We start from the raw sequence: 22,112 nt of genomic DNA on the forward strand, positions 1-22,112 counted from the left end.
CGCTCCTGACCTTAGGGGGAAAGCTCTCAGTTTTTCCCCATTGAGAATGATATTCGCTGTAGGTTTTTCATAGATGGCTTTTATGATATTGAGGTATGTACCCTCTATCCCTATACTCTGAAGAGTTTTGATCAAGGAAGGATGCTGTACTTTGTCAAATGCTTTTTCTGCATCTATTGAGAGGATCATATGATTCTTGTTCTTTCTTTTGTTAATGTATTGTATCACGTTGATTGATTTGCAGATGTTGAACCAACCTTGCAGCCCAGGGATAAATCCCACTTGGTCATGGTGAATAATCCTTTTAATGTACTGTTGGATCCTATTGGCTAGTATTTTGGTGAGAATTTTTGCATCCATGTTCATCAGGGATATTGGTCTGTAATTCTCCTTTTTGATGGGGTCTTTGTCTGGTTTTGGGATCAAGGTAATGCTGGCCTCATAAAATGAGTTTGGAAGTTTTCCTTCCATTTCTATTTTTTTGGAACAGTTTCAGAAGAATAGGTATTAATTCTTCTTTAAATGTTTGGTAGAATTCCCCTGGGAAGCCATCTGGCCCTGGGCTTTTGTTTTTTGGGAGATTTTTGATGACTGCTTCAATTTCCTTAGTGGTTATAGGTCTTTTCAGGTTTTCTATTTCTTCCTGGTTCAGTTTTGATAGTTGATACATCTCTGGGAATGCATCCATTTCTTCCAGGTTATCTAATTTGCTGGCATAGAGTTGTTCATAATATGTTCCTATAATTGTTTGTATTTCTTTGGTGTTGGTTGTGATTTCTCCTCTTTCATTCATGATTTTGTTGATTTGGGTCATTTCTCTTTTCTTTTTGATAAGTCTGGACAGGGGTTTATCAATCTTGTTAATTCTTTCAAAGAACCAGCTCCTAGTTTCGTTGATCTGCTCTACTGTTCTTTTAGTTTCTATTTCATTGATTTCTGCTCTGATCTTTATTATTTCTCTTCTCCTGCTGGTTTTAGGCTTTATTTGCTGTTCTTTCTCCAGCTCCTTTAGGTGTAGGGTTAGGTTGTGTACTTGAGACCTTTCTTGTTTCTTGAGAAAGGCTTGTATTGCTATATACTTTCCTCTTAGGACTGCCTTTGCTGCATCCCAAAGATTTTGAAAGTTGTGTTTTCATTTTCATTTGTTTCCATGAATTTTTTTAAATTCTTCTTTAATTTCCTGGTTGACCCATTCATTCTTTAGTAGGATGCTCTTTAGCCCCCATGTATTTGAGTTCTTTCCGACTTTCCTCTTGTGATTTAGTTCTAGTTTCAAAGCATTGTGGTCTGGAAATAGGCAGGGAATGATCCCAGTCTTTTGGTACTGGTTGAGACCTGATTTGTGACCTAGGATGTGATCTATTCTGGAGAATGTTCCATGGGCACTAGAGAAGAATGTGTATTCTGCTGCTTTGGGATGGAATGTTCTGAATATGTCTGTGAAGTCCATTTGGTCCAGTGTGTCATTTAAAGTCTTTATTTCCTTGTTGATCTTTTGCTTAGACGATCTGTCCATTTCAGTGAGGGGTGTGTTAAAGTCCCCCACTATTATCGTATTGTTGTCGATGTGTTTCTTTGCTTTAGTTATTAATTGCCTTATATAATTGACTGCTCCCATGTTAGGGGCATAGATATTTACAATTGTTAGATCTTCTTGTTGGATAGACCCTTTGGACATAGTGTCCTTCCTCATCTCTTATTACAGTCTTTGGTTTAAAATCTAATTTGTCTGATATAAGGATTGCCACCCCAGCTTTCTTTTGGTGTCCATTGGCATGGTAAATGGTTTTCCACCCCCTCACTTTCAATCTGGGGGTGTCTTTGGGTCTAATATGAGTCTCTTGCAGACAGCATATTGATGGGTCTTGTTTTTTAATCCAATCTGATAGCCTGTGTCTTTTGATTGTGGCATTTAGCCCATTTACATTCAGGGTAACTATTGAAAGATAGGAATTTAGTGCCACTGTATTGTCTGTAAGGTGACTGTTACTGTATGTTGTCTGTGTTCCTTACTGATCTATGTTGCTTTTAGGTTCTCTCTTTGCTTAGAGGACCCCTTTCAAGATTTCTTGTAGAGCTGGTTTTGTGTTTGCAGATTCCTTTAGTTTTTGTTTGTCCTGGAAGCTTTTTATCTCTCCTTCAATTTTCAATGACAGCCTAGCTGGATATAGTATTCTTGGCTGCATATTTTTCTCATTTAGTGCTCTGAATATATCATGCCAGTCCTTTCTGGCCTGCCAGTTCTCTGTGGATAGGTCTATTGCCAATCTAATGTTTCTACCATTGTAGGTTATGTATCTCTTCTCCCGAGCTGCTTTCAGGATTTTCTCTTTGTCTCTGAGACTTGTAAGTTTTACTATTAGATGTCGGGGTGTTGACCTATTTTTATTGATTTTGAGAGGCGTTCTCTGTGCCTCCTGGATTTTGATGCCTGTTTCTTTCCCCAAAATAGGGAAGTTCTCTGCTATAATTTGCTCCATTATACCTTCTGCCCCCCTCTCTCTTTCTTCCTCTTCTGGGATCCAAATTATTCTAACGTTGTTTCGTCTTATGGTATCGCTTATCTCTCAAATTCTGCCCTCGTGATCCAGTAGTTGTTTATCTCTCTTTTTCTCAGCTTCTTTATTTTCCATCATTTGGTCTTCTATATCACTGATTCTCTCTTCTGCCTCATTTATCCTAGCAGTTAGTGCCCCCATATTTGATTGCACCTCATTAATAGCCTTTTTGATTTCTACTTGGTTAGATTTTAGTTCTTTTACTTCTCCAGAAAGGGTTTCTCTAATAACTTCCATGCTTTTTTCAAGCCCAGCTAGTATCTTTAAAGTGATGATTCTGAACTCTAGATCTGACATCATACTAATGTCTGTATTGAGTAGGTCCCTGGCAGTCAGTACTACCTCTTGTTCTTTTTGTTGAGGTGATTTTTTCCATCTTGGCATTTTGTTCAGAGAAGAATAGATTAATGAGAGAACAAAATACTAGCAGGGTAACAACGTCCTCAGAAAATATACTCTAAACAAATCAGAAAAGACCTGAAGCAGTGGGAAAAGAAAGGGAAAGAGAGAAAAAAGAAAAAGAAAAAGAAAGATAAAGATAAAAACAAAAAAAAACAGAACAAAACAAAACAAAACAAAAAACAGAATGTGATCAAATATGATCAGGCTGGTATATAGATCAGTGCCACACACTAGATTTTGGGTGTATTTTGGTCTGTTAGAAGAAAGTGCCTCCCAAAATTTTAAAGAAAGAAAAACTTATATATGTACAAAAATAAGGGTTGATATGATGAAGGGATGGAATATGCTGTGAAGATGGAAATTATAAAAAATTTTATAAAAGGAATTGATAAGAAGTTGTTTGAAAAAAGAATGAAGAGGATTAAAAAAAAAAAAGAAAAAAAGGGAGAGAATGTGATCAGGCAGGGGAGTAGAAAAAAACCATACACTAGAGATTTAGGGTATATTTTGATCTGTTAGAAGAAACTATCTCAAAATTTTAAAGAGAGAACAACTTATATATATATGCCAAAAATATGGATAACTACTATGAAGGGATAGAATATGACTCTAAAAATGAAAAATAAAAATGTTTTAATAAAGGGGATTGATAAGATGTTGGTTGAAAAAGGGAAAAAGAAAAATTCAAAAAAAAAAGTTAAAAAAAATTAACTTTGGGGCGCCTGGGTGGCTCAGTTGGTTAAGCGACTGCCTTCGGCTCAGGTCATGATCCTGGAGTCCCGGGATCGAGTCCCACGTCGGGCTCCCTGCTCAGCAAGGAGTCTGCCTCTCTCTCTGACCCTCCCCCCTCTCATGCTCTCTATGTCATTCTCTCTCTCATATAAATAAATAAAATCTTTAAAAAAAAAATTAACTTTGAAAGACTAAAGAATCATGGTAAAAAAGCCATGGATTTTATGTGCAGTATTCCCCTAGCGCTGGAGTTCTGCCATTCTCATTGATCGGTAAACTTGGTCTTGGCTGGCTGTTCTCGCTGATCTTCTGGGGGAGGGGCCTGTTGCCGTGGTTTCCAAAAGTCTTTGCCCCACCCTTGCTGGGTCCAGGCTAAGTAATCTGCTCGGGTTTGCTCTCTGGAACTTTTGTTCCCTGTGAGCTTTCCATACAGCTTTGGAGGCGAAGAGTGAAAATGGCGGCCTCCCAATCTCCGCCCTGGAGGAGCCGAGAACTCAGGGCCCCGCTCCTCAGTGAGCCTCCAGAGAAAAGCCGTCAGTCACTCTCGTCTCCCCGGTCTCCAGCCGCACTCCATGCTCACCCGGCCTGTGCCGCACGTTTCTATCTCTGGCACCCGACCCCATATGGAGTCTCCAAACCCAGCAGATCCCTGCAGTGCGCTCCCGCACCTCTCCTCCCGGGGGAAGAAGGTGAATCTCCCGGATCTGCCGCTTGTTGGGTCCCTCCTGGAAGAGCAGTGGCCCGACTCTGCCGCGGATCACGGTTTATGGCAACCCCGAGCTGAGAGCCCACGCCTGGGCTCTGTCTCTGCAGCCGGCTTCCCTGCTCTGATACCTGGGAGCTCTGCCACACTCAGGCACCCCTGGTCTTTCTGTGACCCCAAGGGTCCTGAGACCACACTGTCCCATGAGGGTTCCACCCCCCGCTTAGCCACCAGAGTGACGTCCCTCAGCAGAGCTGACTTCTAAAAGTTCCGATTTTGTGTTCCGTGGTTCTATCACTTGCCAGAAGCGGCTGATGGAGAGGCCCCTTCCCCACCGTCTATCCTCCCGAATATTGCCTCGGATTCACTTCTCCGCACGTCCTACCTCCAGAAAGTGGTCGCTTTTCTGTTCAGAGAGTTGTTGCTATTCTTTTCTTAGATCTCCTGTTGAGTTTGTAGGTCTTCAGAATGGTTTGATCCCTATCCAGCTGAATTCCTGAGAGGAGACGAAATCCAGGTCTCCTACTCCTCTGCCATCTTGCTCCCTGTCTAAAAGCTTGCTTTCAAATAAAAACCACAATTACTCATTTAAAACCCCTAAAGTGAGAAGTGAATGGGGAAAAAAAAAATCAGTGATTTAGAAAACCAGCTTAAGGAATTTTCCCAGAACTCAGGAATAAAGATGAAAAACATGATGATAATATTAAAATGTTCAAGGGTACAGAGCATGTAAAGAAAATACACAGAAGGAATTTCAGAAGCAAACTATGGAATACACAGCAGGAAAGAAATAACTCAAGTGATCACAGGAGAAATGTTCCCCCGAGAGGAGAGATAATTGTACAATTTAGTGCAAATATGCACGGGTCCAGGCAATGTACGTACTCTGTATGTATGTACTCTGTATGTACTCTGCATACATCACCTCATTGGAACTTCAAAACAACCCTTTGAATGAAGCACATTATTCATTCTTTTCAGATGAGAAACCCTTACTCAAAGTGGCTAAGTAATTTGTTCCGTATTATGTAGCAATTCTTCTAGACGCCACAGTCCACAAATAAGTCCATGATCTGCTGCCCCTCAAGGAAGACCAAGTTTGCAGATGGAAAGACCACATCAAAAGCCAGACAAAATTACTGAAGACAGCCACTAAGACCTCAAGACTAGCAGAGCATAAGGTCACAGACACAGGAAGCAAAACTTTGCTACTGGATCACTAGAGGTCTCAGTGAGTTGTACCACTCCCATTTCCAGTCTTCAATTCCTGAATCCTGGCTATGGCAGAAATAGCAACGTACACTGGATGCTAATTTGGAGCATATACAACCTCCGAGAGAACACTGCCCCAGCCCTTTGAGGTACTGCCACCTAGCTGGCACTGTAAAAAGCCACTTCATTCCTCTATCAAGCCAGCTGCTTCAGAAGGATGAGGAATATGTTAAGACCAGTGAACTCCATGAGCATGAGCCCACTGCCACAAACCACTTGCCTTAAGGTGAGCTCCTTGGACAGAAGCAATGCTGTGTGGACTACCATGATGTTAGATAAGGCATTCTGTGGGTCCATGAATGGCAGATTTGGTAGGAGTACTGCATGCAGGGAAGGCAAATCCATATAGTGTCTATTCTGTAAGAGAAGCGCTGAAAAAAAAAACCTGTTTCTTCTATGATAGAAGTAGTTCAATATAATCAACCTGTCATCAGGTATTGGTTGAACACCCTGGGAAGCAGTGCCATGTTGGGGTCTCAGTGTTGAGATCTGCAGTGGGCACGCTGGACACTCAGCAGTGACCATAACAAGGTCAGCCTTGGTGCCTAGAAGTTCATGTTGCTGAGCCTATTTATTCATAACTTCTATTCCCACCAGCATGTCCATTTTGTTCATGAATCCACTGAGTAATGACAGGATTGGCTGGGAAAGAGACTGACTGGTATGCACAGAATAGGTCATTCTATACACCTGATTATTAAAATTTTTTCCTTAAGTCACCTTTCAGTGAACATTCCCATATGACACAAATAACGTTCATGTTTTTTGCCCATTCAGAGAGGTCTACCCACACACCTCTTCCTCAGACCTCCTTGTAACCAACTTTCCAATCATGTTCCTTCCAAGTCCCTGACCATCCAGTGAAGCCATTGGCCACAGCCCCTGAACTGGTACAGATTTATACCTCTGGCCATTGCTCCTTCTAAGCAAAATGGACAACCAAGTATACTGCTAAAAGTTCTACCAACTGGGAGGATTTCCGTTATTCACTGTCCTTCAAGGATGTCCCCTCCAAAAAGGCTGTAATGTTGCTGCTGTCTACTTCCAGGTGGTGCTTCCATATGGTGCAGAAGCATCTGTAAACCACATCCTATTTTTCTCTTCCTTGGTCAACTAATTATAGGGAACTCCTTACGAGGCCACAGATGCAGGCTGGAAGAGAATAGGTAATGTAGCAGGAAAGGGGACCTCAGACATTTTGCTTTCTTCATCTAACTTACTCATGCCTTCAAGGCCTGCTCAAACTCAACCTTGTATATACCACTTCCATTTGATGATGGAATGCTGCTGTGCACAGCTTAACTATGGTTAAGTGTCCAGTCTCTACTAATACCCCATAGCAGGGCAAAAATTGTTCCTTAAAACAACAGTAGTTATACACAGAGATTGGCAGGGCTTTGTTCTATAAGCCCATGGCATGAGCTGAGATTCACTTGTAGGGGCCTGTCACAAGCTCCAAACAGTATCCCTGGCTGCCACTGACACTGCATCCACCAGATCATATGGCCCAAGTGGCAGAGCAACTTGCACAGCCTGGACTAGTTGTAGGGCTTTCTCTTATTCTGGGAATCACTCAAAATGAGTCTTAGTAAAATGAGCCAGGGTAGCACACCAAAATGAGGAATATGTTGTCTCCAAAGTCCAAAGAGGTCATTAGGCATTTTACCTCTTTGGGCTATAGGAGGGACCAGATGCAACATCTTATCCTTCTCCTTAGGAGGTATTATTTTGGCATTCCCCACACCACTGGACCTCTAGAAATTTCAATGAGGTAGAATTTTTATTGGACTCATTTTCCCCACTGTGACTCACAAATGTCTTATGGATAAGTCTGGAGTAGTTAATTGCTACTTCGTATTCCCTAGATTCAATCAGCATAATGTCATCAATATAATGGACCAGTGTGATGTCTTAAGTAAGGGAAATGTAATCAAGATCCCTGGGAATTATGACATAAAGGGCTGGAGAATGGATCTATTCCTGAGATAGGGCAGTGGAGGTGTACTGCAGGCCTTGCCAGCTGAAAGCAAACTGCTTCTGGTGGTCTTTACCAAGAGGTATGGAGAAAAACACTTGCCAGATCAATAGGTATACACTAGCTACTAGGGGATGTGTTAATTTTCTAAAGCAACGAAATCACATCTGGTACAACAGTTGCAGTTGGAGTCACCACCTGCTTATGTTTATAATAATCTACTGTCATCCTGAGATCATCCTTTTCTTTCCCTACTTTGCCCAGCACAATTAGAAGCAACCAGCCAATCTCATTACACTTGTTAGTTTGACAAAAACATTCTAAGGTATGGAATACACAGTCATCCAGACCTTGCTTCTTATAAGTATTTGAGAAGGAATACCCAGTGATGAGATTCTGTGTATCTCTACTGCCATTATTGCACCATGGATTATCACTGCTCTCTTTATTACTGGAAATAGAGTCACTAATGCCTTTAAATTTTATCAGAGTACAAAACCAATTCATAAAACTCATCCTTAAGATTCTGTTCCTCTAGAATCACTCTTGGTATCAAAATTTGTATTAGTCAGTGTTCTCAGAGAAACAGAATCTATAGGCTATGTACACACACACACACACACACACACAAATGAGAGAGATTTATTTTAAGGAATTGGTTCACACGACTGTGAGGACTAGCCAGTCTGAAATTTTCAGGGCAGGCTGTCAGGCTGGAGATCCAGAAAAGAGTTGATGCTGCAGTCTTAAATCCAAAGGCAATCTGGAGGCAAAATGGCTTTTTTCTTGGGGTACCTTAATCTTTTTCTCTTAAAGCCTTCAACTGATTGGATGAAGCTCATCCATATTATAGAGGGTAATCTGAATTACTCAAAGTCCACTGATTTAAATACTAATTACATCTACAAATACCTTTACAACAACATCTAGACCAGTGTTTGACCAAGTAACTGGGTAGTATGGCCTAGCCAAGTTGACACATAGGACTAAGCATCACACAAGCTAAAAATTTTAGTGGATGATTTGAAGGAGGAAGGGCTCTCTTGAAACTTAAATTAGTTCTCTAGAAGACCAAGTGAAAGAAAGTTAACAATAAAAATGGGGGTGGAGGGCATGTGCCAAACTACCAAGAGGCAAAAGTAATGAAATAAATAGGGAAAAGATGAAAGCCTTAGAAGACAGATCCAAGAGACCTGCCCTATAAATCAGAGGAGCTCCAGAAGAAGAAAAACAGAGTAGAGAGAGGAAGAGCAATTACTAAATAACTGAAGAAGCTTTCCTATAGCTAAAGGAAGACTGAATCTGAAGATTAAAAGGCTCTATGGATTCTAGGTAAGACCAATGAAATGAAACATACATGGTAATGTTCCCAAACTTCAAGAAAAAATTAAAATGTTATAAGGTTTCAGAATGAAAGAATATGTTTTTTATAGAATAAGGTCACATTACCATTGTATTTATCACCTAAAACACTGGAAGCTGGGGGACAATGAAGTAACACTCAGAATAACTTAAGACAAAAGGACTGGAATCCCACAATTCTAAAATCAACAAAGATATTCATTTGTTGGGGGGGGGGAAGGGAGAGAGAGCTGCAGATAAAGTCTGAGGCAACTATATCAACTACATAGCCTATCTCTAACCAAACAACTAATGAATCAGAACAGAGACCTCAAATTAAGGGAAGATGGAAAGAAAGGGAAATAATAGAGAGCAACAAGCTTTGCAAAATATAGTTTTATATCTATATAAAGAATGACTGAGAATCTATCGTTAAGTGCTAAAAATCGTTCTTGAAATAGAAAAAAACATATAGCACAAGAAAATCTTTTAATAGTCTAGAAAAAGAACAAAGAGAAGCACTAATGCATAGTGGTTAAACCTAGGTTTGAATCCTAGATCTGCCTCCTATTTGCAGTGTTGACTGGGGGGAAGGTAATTAATTTATTTTAGACTTTTTTGTAAAGCAAAGATACTAAGAGTACCAACATCATAGGTTTGTGGTGAGGATTAAATGAGCTACTACCTATGAAGGACTTAGATCAGCACTGAGTACATACAAACATATTACTGCTACTACTACTGCTGTTATTGGTGGCGGCGGTGGTGGTAATAATAGAAACAAACATACTGGGGTGCCTGGTGGCTCAGTTGGTTGGATGTCTGACTTGATTTCGGCTCAGGTCATGATCTTGGGGTCATGGGATTGAGCCCCACTTGGGCTCTGAGCTCTGTGGGGAGTCTGCTGGAAGTTCTCTCTCATTTCCTCTACCTCTGGCCCTCCCCTGCTCTCTCTCTCTCAAATAAATAAATCTAAAACAAACAAACAAACAAACAAACATATAGCGACCTCACCTAATGTATGCGTGTGGATGCTTGTTAAATCTCTCCCTTAGAGAGCTGTATTTTCCCAGCTGTCTATATATTATAATGGTAAACTATACAAAATATTAAAAGTGTGATATATCTTTTATACTCACTCATGAAACATTTTTAAAAGTGTATTGTGGTATAACTGTTATACACGCACACCCATGAAACCAATACTATAAGAGAGATCATTGAACCTCTCCAGCACTGCCAAAATTTTCTCATGCTCTTTGGTGATCTATCCTGCTTGCTCCACTCCTGCCCTCAAGGTAACCACTGATAAACTTTATGAATTACTTTGAATTTTCTAGAATTTTATGTAAATGGAGTAATACAGTGTATTAGTCTGCTCAGGTTGCCATAACAAAATACCACAGACTGGATAGCTTCAAGAACAGACATTTATTTTCATAGTTCTGGTGGCTAGAGGCTAGAAGTCCAAGATCCAGGCATCAGCAGGGTTGGTTTCTTATAAGGCCTCCCCTTGGCTTGAACAGGCCTGCCTTTTGTCATGTTCTCATGTGGCCCCACATTCCTCTGTGTCCATACATCCCTGGTGTCTTCTGTGTCCTAACTCCTCTTCTTACAAAAAAAAAAAAGTCAGATTGGATTAGGGAACACCTGAAGGGCCTTATTTTGTTTTTTGGTTTTTTAATTTTTTTTTTCTTTAAGATTTTATTTATTTTTTGACAGAGAGAGAGAGAGATACAAGTGAGGGAGATACAAGGGAGGGAGAGAGAGGGAACACAAGCAGGGGGAGTGGGAGAGGGAGAAGCAAGCTTCCCGCCGAGCAGGGAGCCCGATGCGGGGCTCGATCCCAGGACCCTGGGATCATGACCTGAGCTGAAGGCAGACACTTAATGACTGAGCCACCCAGGCGCCCTCCTCATTTTGTTTTAATTACCTCCTTAAAGGCCCTATCTCCAAGAACAGTCACATTCTGAGGTACTGGGTGTTAAGACTTTAACATAGGAATTTTGAGGGAACACAATTCAGTAGATAATGTACAGTATATATTCTTTCAATTGCTTTTTTTCATTCCACATAATTATTTTGGGATTCATCCATGTTGCTGCTTATATCATTAGTTTACTATGATATGGGCATATCAAATTTGTCTATCTACTCTCCTGTTGATGGATATTGGGTTGTTTTCAGGTTTTTGCTTTTGCAAAGAAAACTGATATGAACATTCATATACATGTCTATATGCAGATACAAGTTTCAATTTCTCTTAGGTAAATACACAGGAGTAGAAATGCTGACTCATGTTGTAGATATATGCTTAATACTATAAGAAACTGTTAAACTCTCTTCCATCGTAGCAGGTGTGAAGTATATCTTATTATAGTTTTAATTTGTGTTTTCCTAATGATTAATGATGTTGAACATCTTTTCACATATTTGTCACCCATATATCTTCTTTGAAGCGGCCACTCAAGTCTTTTGCTCACTTATTTTTGGGTTATTTGTCCTCTTACTGAGTTGTAGAAATTCTTTATATATTCTAAATGTAAGTCCTTTGTCAAATAAATGTTTTGAATGTATTTTTCTCCCAGCCTGTTGCTTACCTTTTCATTTTCCTAACAGTGTACTTTGAAGGGCAATATATATTTTTTTAAATCACAGAAGTCTAATTTGTTTTTTTCTTTTATAGTTTGGGTTTTTTGTGTCCTATTAAGAAAAACTCTTCCAAACTCAAGGACACTAAATTTTTCTCAAGTATTCTTCAGAAGTTTTATGGTTTTAACTCAAAGTAGGCCTATGATCTATTTTGAGTTAATTTTTATATAAGGTGTGAGGTAACAGTATGGTTCATTTTTTAATATAGGAATATGCAGTTGTCCAGAACCATTTGTTGAAATTCTCCTTTCCTCATTGCTTACATCCTTAAATTCAGACATTATCATCTACGCTGCCTTCCTTGAATGACTGTAGACAGCACTCAATGAGATATCTGTAAGCATGCTCTGTGAAGTGGAAAACTACTAGAAATCTAAGTCACTATTGTTATTAGTTAGTTCTGAGTAGATCCTACCCCAAAGATGAGTAACAGAAAAAGTATTAGGCCAGAAGTCGGAGAGCATGACCTGTGGTTTGTCCCTACTCCTTTATTAGCCTTCAAAACACCTTTTATCCCAGAACTTATTCCCTCTTCTGTGAAGTAGGAATTATGGTATCCAATGGTTTACTTCAGAGATATTTTATGAAGATTATATAAGATTATGCATTTTAAAATGCTTTGCAAATTGTAAAGCATTATAGAAATCCAAGATGTTGTCTTTATATCTAAAAATCCCTGGACTACATAACGAGGCCCATTCCTGCCTTGCATAGTAGTATAGGGCCATAAATATGACCGTGCAAGCTGAAGCTGTACAAAAGATCTTAATAATCAATAGGACAAATTATGATTGTTCCATAATCTTTTCCAGGGCAGCTATTTATTCTATAACTATTCACATTCTATTAGAATCTCACTCCTAGTATTACTACTTTTCCTTTCTTTGCTTCAATTTCATCTTTGTTGACCAATCAACTTTTGATAATCCATTTTTATAAAATGTAATGTGGGCTTATCACCGAAAAATAAGGAGGCAACACAACTACATGCTTTGCTATCTGTGCATGAGCTGAATAACAGACACAGAGTGACCAACTGTAGACCTATTTTAAAAGGAGTAAAAAAAAAAAAGAAGAAAGAAGAAAAGAAGTGACATGATTAGTCAGTGATCATGATGAGCACCTGTTATTTACGTAGTAATTTGCAGACTGAAGAGTTAGACGTGACATTTGTACTTTATGCAATTATTCTCACTTAATATCTTGTGATTACTGAAATTTGAATTGTATTGTTGAGGGACTGGTGTTCTTTAAACCACACTAACTGAAATTTTTGCATACTGGAGCCATGGAAAGTGAGGACCACATACACTTGCAATGTCCTAAGATGTATGAATCCTCCAGTTAGTCTTCTCAGCATTTAAAAAGAGGGAAAAATTAACTATTTCTCTGGCTTTCTTGATGTGATTCCTTAGGAAACTTCTCTATTAATTCAAGAAATGTGTGGTAAAGAAATCAAAGAAACTTTCTATGATTGTCACTTAAGGAGGCTTATTGAGATTAAATTACACTGTGGTATAAGGTAGATAAATCAGTGGACTTTAAAACAGAATTTGGCTTAATAACTGTTGATTTTAACAGAAAAGTAAAAAGGTTTACATGATTTTCCCTAGTTTTAATCATTGAACTTTATTGTTCATATCTTTGCATCTCTTTTCTCTATAGTTATTATTCTTCTTGTACCCAGAGTAAAGAGTTCAAGCCAGATCAAATGTTAAATGTACCCCATATCCTAAAACAAGCTTCTTACAATCCCCAGAGCCTCATTTTTTAAACGATTTTTATTTTATTTTGAGAGAGAGAGAGAGAGAGCACGAGCAGAAAGGGCAGAGGGAGAAGGAGATAGAATCTCAAGCAGACTCCACACTGAGCATAGAGCCCGATGTGGGGTTCTATCTCACAAACCTGAGATCAGGACCTGAGCTGAAACCACGAATCGGACTCTTAACTGACTGTGCCACCCAGGTGCACCCCTGGAGCCTCATTTTAAAGGCTTGTTTGCATTCGGTTTCTTGGGGGCTAATTGCACATGCAGGGATGGGAATTATATAATTGGGAACTTTGACTCTCAGAGTAGCACCAAATTGTTGGCATTATCTCTTAAAATGTCTAATAGTGGTTCATTACCATGATTTCAGAAATATTCATCAATGTATTTCGGTACATTCTCCCCACAGAAGGTAGTAGAATAAATTATTTTAATTATCTGGGAAGGTATTCATTACTTTTATAATCATAAAGTTGTCTTAGGGACGCCTGGGTGGCTCAGTTGGTTAAGCGACTGCCTTCGGCTCAGGTCATGATCCTGGAGTCCTGGGATCGAGTCCCGCATCGGGCTCCCGGCTCGGCAGGGAGCCTGCTTCTCCCTCTGACCCTATCCCTTCTCATGCTGTTTCTCTCTCTCTCTCTCAAATAAATAAATAAAATCTTTAAAAAAATAAAGTTGTCTTAGATTTGAATGAACCAACTAAACATAAAGGTATTGATCCAATTATGTTAGTCACTGTCTTACCCTAATTTCTATCATAACCACCTCAAGTCTAGTGCAAGAAACGAACACAAATAGATAATTAAAATATAATTTGTTAAGTTGGGAAGAGCAGTCACAAGACAGTATGAGGCTATCGGAGAAACAGTCAAACCTAGCTTTGAGGAAAACAAGAAAGGTCTGGCTGAGCTAGCTCTGAAAGACAGCAGGAATTACCTCAGCAAAAAAGGGAGGATGTATGGTTCTTGCAAGAACTGCGGGTTCAAAGGCTTGGAGACAGGAGAAAGAGAATGAATTCCAGAAACAAAAAGAAGTCTGTGAAAGAGCTGAGACAAGAAAGATGAAATTTATGCCATGATGCTAAAGAGCTTTACCATGATCATTACAGAGAGCCAAAGAAGAGTTTTAAAGGGATTTGTGTTTTAGGAAAATCATTTCAGCAGCCACTGTGAGTAGATGGGCATGGAGGCAGTGAAGACAGACCAGCTGAGAGATGAAACAGGCAGATTCGATCTAAGTTAGCAGCAGTGGGAACTGAGAGATGGGGGAGGATTCTGGAGGTATTAAGGAAGTAGAATCAAAAGGACTTTATGACCACTTTTAAATATCACTGGTGATTCAAAGTTTTCTGGCTTGGACAACGGGGTGGTTACATTAAATAAGATAGAGAATAAAGGAGGAAAGGTCAAGATGGAGGAGGAAAAATGGTAAAGTAACTTGGAAAATTTTTTACTTTGAAAGGAACGTGAGGCATAAAATGAGATTTCTTACCTAAGATTAAAAATGTGGTGTATTTTGTTTCTGCTCTTCGGACGGCCTGGGATAGAGAAATCCTGTAAGTAACTGGCTGGGGAGGAGAGGGGCACTAGTTTCACCCAGCACAGGGAAGCAATGTGGAAGGCCCTTAGAGACAAACAAAGAGCAGCCTCCTGTTGGGAGGGTAGATTGGCAGTTTTATTGTCCAGGAGAAAGGATATAAATAGCCCCATTGCATCTGTATGTCTAAACAAAACAGCCAAGGAAGGTGATGGTGATCAGGGGTTGGGTTACCAAAAGTGACAATGTCTTAGGCTACTAGACTTTATATTTTAGATGGCTCATGCTCTGAGAAGTAGCATGTGCATAAGGACAAGGTTGAGGGACTTCTATAAATAACCCTATGATAGTTGCTTGAATGTAAGACTTGAAATTCACCATGTATTCTAGCATATTCAAGAATATGCCCAGGCTACCCACTGCTAGCTATCAGAGCTCTTCATCATGGTCACAGGTCAAAATACCTAGTACTGAAAGCCATACAACTCATTTTTTATCTTTTCCCAAATGCAAACAGGAAAATAATCAAAACCATTTTTAGCTTACATGGAAGAATATCCCGATATCTGTTTTTTTCTCTGTTGCGTAGTTCATTCCCAGAGTTGAACGCATCAGGTATGTTCTTATAATCTAAAGTCTTTAAAAGGTAAGAAATATAAGTCATGTATTTACTATAACAAAAAGATAAAGAAAAAAATCTGCTCTTGCTTAGTGTTCATGATCCTTAAACCTCTATATGGCATGACCTGGTGTTAAATGTGTTGTATGATAAGTGAAGTCAGAATCCCATTAAAAATACTATATACTGAGGGTTTCAGAGGGGACGGGGGTAGGGGATGGATTAGACCAGTGATGGGTATTAAAGAGGGCACATACTGCATGGAGCACTGGGTGTTGTACAAAAACAATGAATCGTGGATCACCACATCGAAAACTAATGGTATTGTATGGTGACTAACATAACATAATAAAATAAAATTTAAAAAAATAAAGAAAAAAATAATAAAATATCTCAAATTTGAGATGTCAATCAACAAGTTGCTTGATAAGAAAATACTAATCTTGGGATGCCTGGGTGGCTCAGTTGTTAAGCGTCTGCCTTCAGCTCAGGTCATGATTCCAGGGTCCTGGGACCAGGTCCCGCATCAGGCTCCTGCATCAGGCTCCTTGCTCAGCAGGGAGCCTGCTTCTCCCTCTGCCTGCCGCTCCCCCCCCAATTGTGCTCTTTCTCTCTCTGTATCTATCTCTCTCTGACAAATAAATAAATAAAATCTTAAAAAAAAAAAAAAAAGAAAATACTAATCTCTCTGGACATACTTTTTCCTTTGAACTTCAATATTTTCCTTTTCATTAAAAAAAAAAAAACAATAAAGAACATTCACCTCTTAGGACCTACTCATTAATCTATCATTTTATAAACAAAAATAATAAAATAACAGCAAGAAAAATATATAAATATATAAACCAAAAAGAAAAAAAAGTCTCACAATTTACTCCTTGCCCCATGAAGGAATTATAGCCAGGATACCAATTAAAGATTTCTTCCTTTCAAAAAAAATTCATTACCAAGTATGAATTCAATAAACATGACTGAACATTTAATACATACTTAGCATTCTTCTAGATATTGGAATAAAGAGATGAATCTGAAAATGGCCCCCTCCTTAAGGAGCTATCAGAGCAGTCTGAGGGGTAATCAATGCCACAGAGATGTTAGTACAATGGTAGTGCTGATGACTGCCATCAGAAGTTAGTCATATGAAAGTCTGTGTGTGTGGAAGGAAAGGAGAGCTGAGGTGAGCAGGTTATCACACCAGGTGGAAAGGACAGGAATAAAGGCATGGGGGCATACATCTCCTCTTGGGGAAACAGTGAATAGCATGGTAACAAGAGCAGAGAGAACATGATCTAGCCCAGACGGAAACTAAAACTACTTAGGAAGGCCTTGTTTCATATACAAAAGAAGTGGAGATGTATCCAGCCCTAGTCTATTAGAATATTTGTGGATAAAGCCGAGAATCCGTACTTTTCAAAAGCTCTTCAGTAACCCTTGGGTAGCCAACTTGGCACCACCAGTCTTTAAATAAGTGTTGGCAACTACTGGCATGGCAAATGAGAAGCTAGTGAAGGTTTTAAATAGGATAATATGATCAGATTTTTACCTTTCTTATCTTTATGCAAGCCAATTATAAAATTAATTTGGAAAAATATCTGTAGGAAAAACTAGAACAATTTTGTAAAAGAAGAGAACTGAGGGAAGACTAGTATTAACAAACAGTAAAAGATAACATAAAGCTACACTAATTAAGAGAGCTTGGTACTAGTACATGAATAAACAAATCAATGGAAGAAGTCCAAGAATAAATTAAAATTTATGTAGAACTTCAGTATATAATAAAAGTGGCCTTTTACATCACTGAAGAACAATTTCAAGAGGATCTGGGGACAACAGGATAGCTATATAATGCTGAGTCCCTACCAAATACCTTAAATTCTAGCTGGATCCATTTTAAAAAATCACAAAAATATTAGAAAAAGACATGAAGTAATTATTATGATCCTAGAGTGAAAAGGGCACCTACAGGATACAGAAAACCCTGAAGTCCCCATAGATTGTCATATCTGATCACTACAAATTAGCTATTTCTTCTTACTAAATGTGTATATGTGCACATGCACACTTCTGTGTAGCACAAACAAGGGGGAAAATTTACCATATATAGCACATACAAAAGAGACAGTTTCTTCATTATATAAAACTATTAATAAGAAAAAGAATAAACAGAAAATTGGGCAAAGAATCGGAACAGTTCACCAAAAATAAATATAAAAAGCTTAAAAACATATGGAAAGCTATTCCTTTGTTCTCAAATAAGTGTCAATATAAATCAACAAGGAATCATTTGTCATATAAGACATAAGCAAAGATCCAAAAATTTGACAGCACAAAATACTGGTTGTGTTTCTAGTAACTTGTTATAAGAATACTCATACATATGCACAGCCATATGAGAGGGGTAATTGCTGCTCATAAATAACAAAGACTAGAAAAATCTAAATGTTCACCACAGGGGCCTACTTAAAGAAAAAAAGTCTTTATCTATATAATTAACTATACTATGAAATACTTAAAAATAATGAGATAAAAAATGAGATAGAGCTATATGTACAAATAATATATTTGGAAATTATTTCCTATGTGAAATATTTTTCTAAAAAAAAAAAGGAAAGAAAGGGTAGAATAGTTACCAAAGTACATGCTGATAGTTTTCTAGACACTTATATGACAAACTTAAATAGTGGAAAGGGGGCCTAGAAACTCAAGAGAGAAAAACAAAGAGACTATCCTTTTATAACCTTTTATGCTATTTAACTTTTCTTTTACTATATAAACCTATTACTTTAAAAACAAACTTAATATTTAAAAACAAAAAACAAAGTACTCAACCTAAAAGAAAAGATTAAAAAGGAAAAAGAAAAAACCCCTCTGTTAGTAATGTGGAAAATCACATACAGACTTTTGTTAAGACCAAAATATTTACCATAAATTCCTGGAGGATTTCAAATTCTGCTACTTTTTTCTCAAGCATTTTAAAACAATCCTTGATGACTGATTGCTCATGAAAATTGAATAGTAATGGTCGAACCTGAGCCAACTGAGCTAGCTCCCTTTCAGAAACAATTTGTATACCTAAGAAAAAGAAAAGTTCACATTTTTAAGCTACTCATATGTATGTGAAGGGAGATTTTATTTTGTCGTGTTTTCTCTTAAGTGAAGGCACAGCCACTTAAGGATTAATGGAAATTTATTTTTCCAGAAGTGAAGAGTCTATTACCTTGAAAGAAAGAATCCTTGTTTTAGAAAAATCATGACTATGTACCTTGAAATTACACAAAACCCACTATTCTTAGAAAAAACTGTTAAGTGCTATAAATATAAAAGATGCTATAGACTGAGAAGTATTCTGCTTTATAGTGTGAATTAAGTATATGTACTGACAATTGTGCCAAGGCAAGCATATACAAACAAGACTTGGATGGGAAAAAGTGAGAACTTTTGCCCTCCCTCAGACCAAGTATTTGAAAGCCCCTGGAGCTTTAGATGAGAGGATGTGGACAGTCTAACACACCTCTTACTCTAAAACAGATCAAGCACACATATGCACATACAGACACACACACAACACACATACACACACCCACCAAGGATAGAGAGGCTCTATATAATTAATAAGACTAAAAATATATATAATATGCAACATAATTATATATAATAAATATTTTGATATACATTATATAGTTACACATGTATAACCAATAATAATAGAAGAGAATACATGCTATTTAATAGTACACATGGAAGTTTTTTATTTTAATGATGATTTTTTAGGCCATGTTGACAGTCTAGATTCCAAATATCTGAAATTTTACAGATCATGTCCACTGACCAAAATGCAATAAATCTAGAAGTCAATATTAAAAGAATATTTTTTAAATTTCAGAATTTTGAGGTAATGTGCTCAAGTGAAGCCAGTTCTCAAAATCTCTTTCCAAAGCCAACTAATATGAACAAAAATCAAGTTAATATTAGCAAAAAAATATATACAAGAAGCAATTCCACAAAAGAATGGGCATAAAAAAGATAAAAGCTTCTAAAAATATGCACAGTGCTGTAAAACTCTTCTTGTCTTGGAACCCTATTTAACCAAAAGCTCTCTATAGGGGTGGGAGTAAGGGACTGTTGGGTTGGGAAAGACAGTCACAGAAATCCTAAAATTTCTCACAAATATCTCTAACCTTTGTATGAGAGGAGGTCTAGGAAGCCCAGAGGGGGAAATAAAATTCCACAAGAGTAGAAGCCATTTTGATCATCTTTGATCCCAAACAGAAAAATCCTTAGAGCTCTCCCCATGTATTCCAGCACTGCTGGAACAGAAGCTGAGAGCAGGGAAGAAGAGGAATAAAAACGTAGAATGACGGTAATGGACCCTGTCGTTGCTTTCCCAACACTGATTCTACCCTGATGGTTAGTTAGAGCCATATGTGATCATTCCACAATAATTCCCTTGCCAGTGAATAATTCAGCAATATGTAGGTGATTTGAGCCAATGGGAAGTAAGGAGAAGTTTACTCAGGGCTTATGGGCAAAAGAAGCAAGCCTTTCTCCCATCTCCACCCATTGTCCAGACATAAGTCCATAATTATGGCCCTGATTATTACAAGCAGCCTTGCTGTGACATAAAAGGAATGAACTGAGTACAGCAAATATGAAAAAAAGAAAACATAAAAAACCTATGATGTTAACGACATCACTGAGCGATGTGATCATATTGAACCTGGAATACTGCCTACCTTTGTACTTCCATTATGGGAGAAAATATGTTTCTTTATCGTTAACATCATTTTCAATTTGGTTTCTTTTTACTGCAGCCTGGCCCAAGAATTCCAATCAAGGTGAATAAGTCAGGCCTCAGCTACAGATCATGGCAATCATCGCAGGAGGGGAGTTTTTGCAGAAAGGCAGTTTACAGGAAGGGATTTTATCTAGCTGTTTGGTGCTGACATCATTGGACAGGTTAGAAGAGCAGGTTCTTCCCCATATCATGGTCCAAAAATAACACCACAAAATGGTCTGCCACAAGAGGAGCTAGCTCTGCTGTAATGAGGAATCTGAGGGAGCTGGACACCACTGCTGTAACCACTAGCTCCTGGATGCGACTACTTTAGCAACCATGGAGGAATTAGAAAGTCACCACTACACCTGCTGGCTCATAATGTACCACTTTAGTTATAATGAGACACTAGGAATGTTATGGTGTGTATCAGCAACACGGATGCTTCTCTTCACATTTCAGTCTTGGCTAAGTGCATATGATTGGCCAAACCCATACTAACTACTGGGATTTCTGGGAAATGTAATTTTCAGTTTTCTTGCCTGGACCCTACAGAAAGACACACTAGGAGGAGAATGTGATTAATGTTGAGTAAACTAGTCTTTAACATCTGCAACACAACTCATCCATACCCATTGAGTTTTCTGCTCTTTTCCCCCAACCCTTCTAAACATTTGTCATTATCCTCTCAGGCAAAATCCAGCCCTCAAAGTGTAGTTTATAATAGAAGATAACTAATCAAACCAAATCAAATAGAATGGGAATCAACAAGAATTCATTCATGACGGGGCGCCTGGGTGGCTCAGTCGGTTAAGCGTCTGCCTTCGGCTCAGGTCATGATCCCAGGGTCCTGGGATGGAGTCCCACATCCGGCTCCTTGCTCAGCAGGGAGTCTGCTTCTCTCTCTGCCTGCCACTCCCCCTGCTGTGTACACACACTCTCTCTCTCTGTCAAATAAATAAATAAAATCTTTAAAAAAAAAAAAGCATTCATGCTCAAACAGCAAAATCAAAGAGATGCAGAACTATATATGTTAGTGAACAAGCTGGAAATAAAACACAAAATGAAGGAAAAAAATGAGTAATGCAATATGGTATGCAAATAATTTCAATCCATTCTGAATGGATTACCTAAATTGTAGATCTATCATCTGTAGGAAGAAGTAATAAGGGTATAAATTATTTTATTTTATTATTTTTTTGTAGGTTCCACACCCAGATGGAGCCCAATGTAGAGCTTGAACTCAGGACCCTGCGATCAAGACCTGAGCTGAGATCAAGAGTCAGATGCTTAACTGACTGAGCCACCGAGGCACCTTCAGAATATAAATTATTTTAAATGAGTTTAAAAGTAAGATTAAAAAAACAGAATGACCTTTTACATGAGGTTCCTAGAGTAGTCAAATTTGTAGATACAGAAAGTAGAATAGTGGTTGTCAGGTGCTGGGGGGAGGGAGAATGGGGAGTTAGTATTTAATGGGTACAGAGTTTCAGGAGAGGAAGAGGAAGAAGTTCCAGAGATGGATGGTGGTGTTGGTTGCACAACAATAAAAATGTACTTAATACCACTGAACGGTACACTGAAAAATGGTGGATTGTAAATTTTATGTTCTGTATATTTTATCACAATTTTTTAAGATGCCACTAACAAGCGAGATTCTTTGCATCACTGCAGTCTGTTACCCAGAGATCAGCTGCTATTATAAGATTAGATTCTCCTCACGCTCATGAGAAAATTGTCAACAGCTATATCAGAGCCACACATTTTCTTGCTTACAAGC

At 38.4% G+C, this 22,112-nt stretch overlaps 1 protein-coding gene across 1 annotated transcript in view; it reads right to left on the reverse strand.

Annotated features, from left to right (window-relative positions):
- The window catches only part of PTPN20 (protein tyrosine phosphatase non-receptor type 20), a 126,659-nt gene that overhangs the window by 18,492 nt on the left and 86,055 nt on the right, over window positions 1–22,112 (reverse strand). Inside the window, exons 6-7 of the mRNA XM_035023570.1 lie at window positions 18,482–18,630; window positions 15,486–15,576 (exon numbers count right to left, since the gene is read on the reverse strand). Coding sequence (XP_034879461.1) covers window positions 15,486–15,576; window positions 18,482–18,630 — 240 coding nt within the window. The remainder of the gene's footprint in view (window positions 1–15,485; window positions 15,577–18,481; window positions 18,631–22,112) is intronic.

This window comes from Mirounga leonina, unplaced genomic scaffold (genome assembly GCF_011800145.1).
Source record: "Mirounga leonina isolate KUSES-001 unplaced genomic scaffold, KU_Mleo_1.0 Mir_114, whole genome shotgun sequence".
In the NCBI taxonomy this organism is placed as follows: domain Eukaryota; kingdom Metazoa; phylum Chordata; class Mammalia; order Carnivora; family Phocidae; genus Mirounga; species Mirounga leonina.